Source organism: Juglans regia, chromosome 7, assembly GCF_001411555.2.
Source record: "Juglans regia cultivar Chandler chromosome 7, Walnut 2.0, whole genome shotgun sequence".
NCBI classification, from domain to species: Eukaryota; Viridiplantae; Streptophyta; class Magnoliopsida; order Fagales; family Juglandaceae; genus Juglans; species Juglans regia.
This window is the reverse complement of record NC_049907.1, coordinates 49,509,858-49,515,440: the sequence shown is the minus strand read 5'-3', so window position 1 is coordinate 49,515,440 and position 5,583 is coordinate 49,509,858. Positions and strand designations below refer to the sequence as shown.

Sequence of the window (5,583 nt, the reverse complement as noted above, 5' to 3'; positions counted from 1 at the left end):
CGGCCTGATTTGATTTCGCATATGAGATAAGATGAGTTAAAATAAAAATTAAAAGTTGAATAAAATATTATTATAATATTTTTTTATTTTGATATTTAAAAAAATTGAATTATTTATTTTATTTTGTATGAGAATTTAAAAAAATTATAATAATTAGATGAGATGAAAAATTTTGTAAAAGTGGACGATGTCAAAATAGTAGTATACTCTCTCACTTTAATTGTTCATATATTTAATTTTTTTTCTTAAAAATTAAGAAAATGATTATTAATATATTTGTATTTTTTAAAATATTAAAAAATGTGTACATTAAAAAATTTAAAAAAAGAATAAAATTTAGTCAAGGGAGACGCACAACAGTCACCGCTAGACAGCATCTTAGCAGTAGCCTTTTATCCAAGAGAATATTCAATTTTACTTCTTGAAAAATCTAAATGTTGCTAAAAAGTTTTGTCCGATCTCCTTGAACTGCGCCTGAATTTGTATATGAAAATTGAAACCACCCAATAATCACGCAAGTGTGGAAGAAAAGAGTGGCCAGTGAGTGAACAAAGACACAGCCCAGGCCACCTATAATATTCTATATAGAATGACGTGCGTCCAATAATGCCGAATAGATTATCCACCTAAGTCAATTATCTTTCACTGTACTTCCACCGTAATCTTCACTCAAAACTCACTTTTCCTCACCATAGGATTAAATAAAATAAAATAAAATAAAACTGATCTGTATGATATGTGGAAAATCCTTGTCACGGTGTAGAAATTCCGCCATTGCATATTTTTAATGAACATTAAATTACTAAAAAAATTAATATTTAAAGGAAATTATAATTTATAACTCAAAATGGGCCAGAGTAGAGCCCCTGAGGGGGGTCCAGATGATCGAGTAGAGAGGTAGGTGGCATGTCAGACGTTTCTGACTTTGACCGTTTCGCCGCTGTTTGCAATGATATTGCAGAACATGGAAAGTAACTGGCACACAACTCGCCAACGGTTTGCATTTGACCTCCATCTTTGCCAATCATCATTCGCCACGCCATATATCTGGACTTCACTTTGAATATCATTATCTATTGTGTCCCTAAATAAATTTATTTTTTAAGAGAGATTTGTTCCTACTTATATTAACTAATATTACTCTTTAAGCTTTAGCCAAAAATAGAAAGGAAACAGTGTTTTTTTTTCCTATTTATAAGTCTGTAAAACGTTCAGCACTAAAGAAAAATGTTATTTTGTCCATTTAATTTGTACTCTCATTTTAATACTTTATGTGTTTTAATTTTTTAATTTATTTAATATTTAAAAAAATAATTATTAGTGTATTAATATAAACATTTGGTTTACTCTCATTGTACTCTCAGACGACAGAGTAATACTGTTCAGAATATAAATATTTGGTTTATTTTATAATAAAAATAATTTTATAATATGATATATTACAACAAATAAAATACTTCAGCGTGACCAAAAAGAAAAGATGGAATGAAAAAAAAGAGAGGCTAGAAAAGTAATAGTTTGCTCGATTGATCGGCAGATGAATGGACCACGAAAGAAAGGATGGAATTAAGGCCGGGGTCTCTTTATCTTAGATGCGTTCTATTTTCCTCTGGCGATTAAAGGTTGCGTTAGAGATTTTATTTATTTTTGAAGTGGAAGAAGAAGAAGAAGAAGAAGGACATGCTGAAAATTATGACTCTGCTGTTCGAACAATATCTTAATTATTTTGTTTTAAATAGTATATCCGTGCGTATGTAGATGGTTCTGAACTTAAAGATCCATAAATTTCAGATATATTATAGCTGGGAACGTTACATTTTGAATTAACCAATGTTTAAACGGTTTTAACTTTTAAGTCCTTGGTTAAGATAGAACATCACGTGTACAACACGCACCGAAAAAAAATGGCAATTTGTTTATTGCTTTCGGCATGGAATTGGAAAATAAATTCTACTTATAAACTAACTCGGAAGATTAGATTTTTTGTATTGTTGATATATTATGATTTGATTTATAAAATAAAAAAGTAATTTGAAATTTCTATTATTAATCAAATAATGCCATATGATCAGCATCGACGAACGTTTTATATTAACTTGTAAGAATAATTATTTTTATCAGTCACTATTTATCATTTTACATTTTATATCCTATAAAAAAATACTCATACACCTTATCAAAAATATATTCACACTTTATAAAAAGTTATAGGTGTAGAGTATGTGATGTGAACAGTTGTTAATTTATAGAAAAAAATCTAACTTGTAAATATAATTTTTTACAATATGAATATTCATTGGGTGCATCTCACCATGCGCAAGGACGATGATATTTAAACTTTTACCTATAACACTGTCCAATCAAACAGAACTAAACACAATGATTTTCTCCAAGAAAAATATAAGTTCACAGAAAATCTGTGAGAGAATAAAATCTCGTTTTCCACCTAGCTATTATATATGTAAAGGAGGGAAAACTAGTATTATATAGTTGATTCAGAGAACATGGCAACAAAAAATAAGGTCATTTTCATGAAACTGAACAAAAAAAAAAAGGTTTGTCTCATAGTGCCGATCGAAGGCATAGCCTGTTTTCACTTTAAATTAATGGAAGCGCGTGGAATAGTTCAGATCGAGTACTTAGACAAAACGCTGAAACAGAGGAGACGAGAGGGGTGTGCGTTTGCGTGTGATATCACGTTGGTGATACTCATGTCCTTAAGCCATGTCCATCTGTCTGCCCCTCTGTCCCTATGTTTTCTCTCATTTTCATTTATTTTTCTTAAAGCCATACACCCTGTGTTATGATGTTATCTGCCCTCCCCTTCCCCTTATATGCCACCCCTCCTCTTCTCACAATCCCCCTCGCCACTCTCTCTCTCTCTCTCTCTCTCTCCCTCACATACACACCCGGATATTTAGACCCAACACTGCCAAAGATAGCGGGCACAGATATATAAGATTAAGGTTGAGTCGAGTTGTATACGTTTTATAGATTATACACATATTGGAGTAGTATTCAGAGGGACCTAAGTCTAGACGATGACCATGAGCAACAATAATATGGGGCTGTTTGGGGACACGACACTAACCAAGGTGTTTGTCGGAGGGCTGGCATGGGAGACGCCGAAGGAGGCCATGAGAGAGCACTTTGAGAAGTACGGTGAGATATTGGAGGCCGTGATCATCTCTGATAAGGTCACTGGCAGATCCAAGGGCTACGGATTCGTAAGTGTTGGAACTTGGAAAGTAGCCATTCATCCAATATGGTGGATCTTGTTAACTTTTATGTTTAGCTAAAATGTGATTGTTGTGGTGGTTTGTAGGTGACGTTCAAGGAGGCTGAAGCAGCTAAGAAGGCTTGCGAGGATGCCTCGCCCATCATCAACGGACGCCGAGCCAACTGCAACCTGGCTTCGCTTGGAGCTCGGCGCCCAAGGTCGGCTTCCACCACCCCTCCTCAACAAGGTATCTGTGCGTTGTATTAAGTACAAGAGTACTAGAAACTGATGGTCCAAAAATCGATTTTTGGGGTAATTTTATAAATGCATGGGGCCGGGTATTAACGTTGTGTGATGTAAATAATGAAGGATCCAACGGTGGAGCAAGGCCCGCCACAGGTGCACCTGCAAATCAAGTGCAATGGTACTATCCGGCGGGGACACCCCCATCGCCCTTTCATCACCAGCCCCTACCTTTCTATGGGTACGTAAATCTACATGCACGTTTTAGGAATATATATATATATATATATATATATATATATATATATATATATATAGACCGGCTCTTATATATGCTGTACATAACTAATTTTGCCTAGTTAATTATCTTATTTTGATCAGGTACTCTCCCACCTACATTGCTACAGATCATATCAGTTACAATCACGTAAGTTGATCTCATCATATATATGACTTAATTAGTTGTTAAATCACTATATACATATATGTGTGTGTGTTTTAATCTCACATTAACGAACGTGAAAACCCTGACCAGCAAGTTCCTCTATGCATGCATGATAAAGAGATCTGAATCTTTAGCAAACTGATCTTTTGGGTTAGTTTTTATAGGCAAGAAATTAGTTCAAGATCTGGTGTTCGGGGATTGATAATTAACAGTCTTAACAGATCAGGAGATCTACACAAATGTTTTAGTCGTTGGTTTTGGCATATACTTGATCGAAGACATGAAGGGATAATAAACTTAATTTATAAATATTAAAGGCTGCAGGGGTCGTTTTTTGTTTATATGTATTTACGTGCTTATAAATGCAGAAGCTAAACTACACCGGCGGGGCGTACATGAATGGGCATTACTCCCAAGTGTATCCGGCGGGGCAACCTATTGTGGGTGGAAACACGTTGATGTCAATGTACCCCTATTACCATAATTACCACCAATCACAAACAGTGGGACTGCCAGCTCATTTCTTCTCGCCTTCAGCAGCGAGACCCATGAACGCAGTCCCGGCAATCATGTCAAAACCACCACCAATTGCTCCCAGCACAGGTAGACACACTCATTTTATATATGTATTGTATTTGCCTCACATGGTAACATGTTCCCCCCCTAAAGATAGATGTATCATTGTGTCACGTGAATCTGTGATTGAGTTTAGCGACTGCCAACTGGCCCTTCATCAAACCCACGTGGCCTAAAGGACCAAACTATCCTTCCTTCTTTTGAGTAATTTTACGTATAATCGTGAAATGTCTAAATGTCGTGCAGTCGCTTTAAAAAAAAGTGAGATCTATTATTAAAAAATTAATTTCTTTTCATATAGATCTCATATTTATTTATTTTTTTAAAACGACTGCACGACTCTTGCACACTAATAACTACAAATATAATTTTTATATATCTTTTGTCTTTCTTTCTTATTTGTTTATTTTTAATGGAAGATGGATGTAAACTGATATTAGAAAGACAGTTTGCTTGGCTGTGGAATAGGTACAGTTGGCTTGGCGCAGGTGAGAGCTGCTTTAAAAAGGTTGGCACTTAGTTGGGAATAACAAAGGAGGAGGTGGTGGATGCTGCTCAGAACAAAATTATTATCTGATCTGTTGTGGCTCTTCTTTCTTTCCAACTTTTTTTTTTTTTTTTAAAATTTAATTCTTAATTCTTAGGTGCTTGATAAGATTCTTTCATTCTCATGATTCTCTATCTAACATCTCATTATCTTGAGCTGTAAACCACTAAACAAATGCAACTGAAGTCCATGCGTACATGTAACGTACACCCCATATGATCTTGCGGGTTGCTTTTCAGAGCTTCAGTTTACTTTGCTACTTAAAAAGCCTGCATTTCAAATATTTATAGATTGCTGTCTCTCTCTCTCTCTCTCTCTGCGACTTTCTGCTTTCGCAGAACCCGGCAGTTATCATACTTCAGCTTTTCCTATTGCCAATACGAAAGGATGTATATATGTATGACATTTGTTTGGTGGGAATTAGCAATGCCATGCGTCAGGGCTGCATCGCTGTGGTGAGCCATCGATATATCCTTCGTCGTCGTGATAACTAAAAGAGTTTAACCTATAATCTCGTCTCGACAATTGCAATATATATTTTGACTTGTTTAT

The 5,583-nt window shown here is 35.1% G+C and overlaps 1 protein-coding gene across 1 annotated transcript; it reads left to right on the top strand.

Moving 5' to 3' along the window:
• Positions 1-2,784: 2,784 nt before the first annotated feature.
• On the top strand, positions 2,785-5,361 carry LOC109020627 (probable RNA-binding protein ARP1). Its single transcript, XM_019003132.2, has 6 exons — positions 2,785-3,227; positions 3,326-3,467; positions 3,590-3,704; positions 3,845-3,890; positions 4,277-4,511; positions 4,933-5,361. The coding sequence occupies exons 1-6, from the start codon at positions 3,042-3,044 to the stop codon at positions 4,950-4,952; spliced, it is 744 nt and encodes a 247-aa protein (XP_018858677.1). The 5' UTR covers positions 2,785-3,041; the 3' UTR covers positions 4,953-5,361.
• Positions 5,362-5,583: the final 222 nt, after the last annotated feature.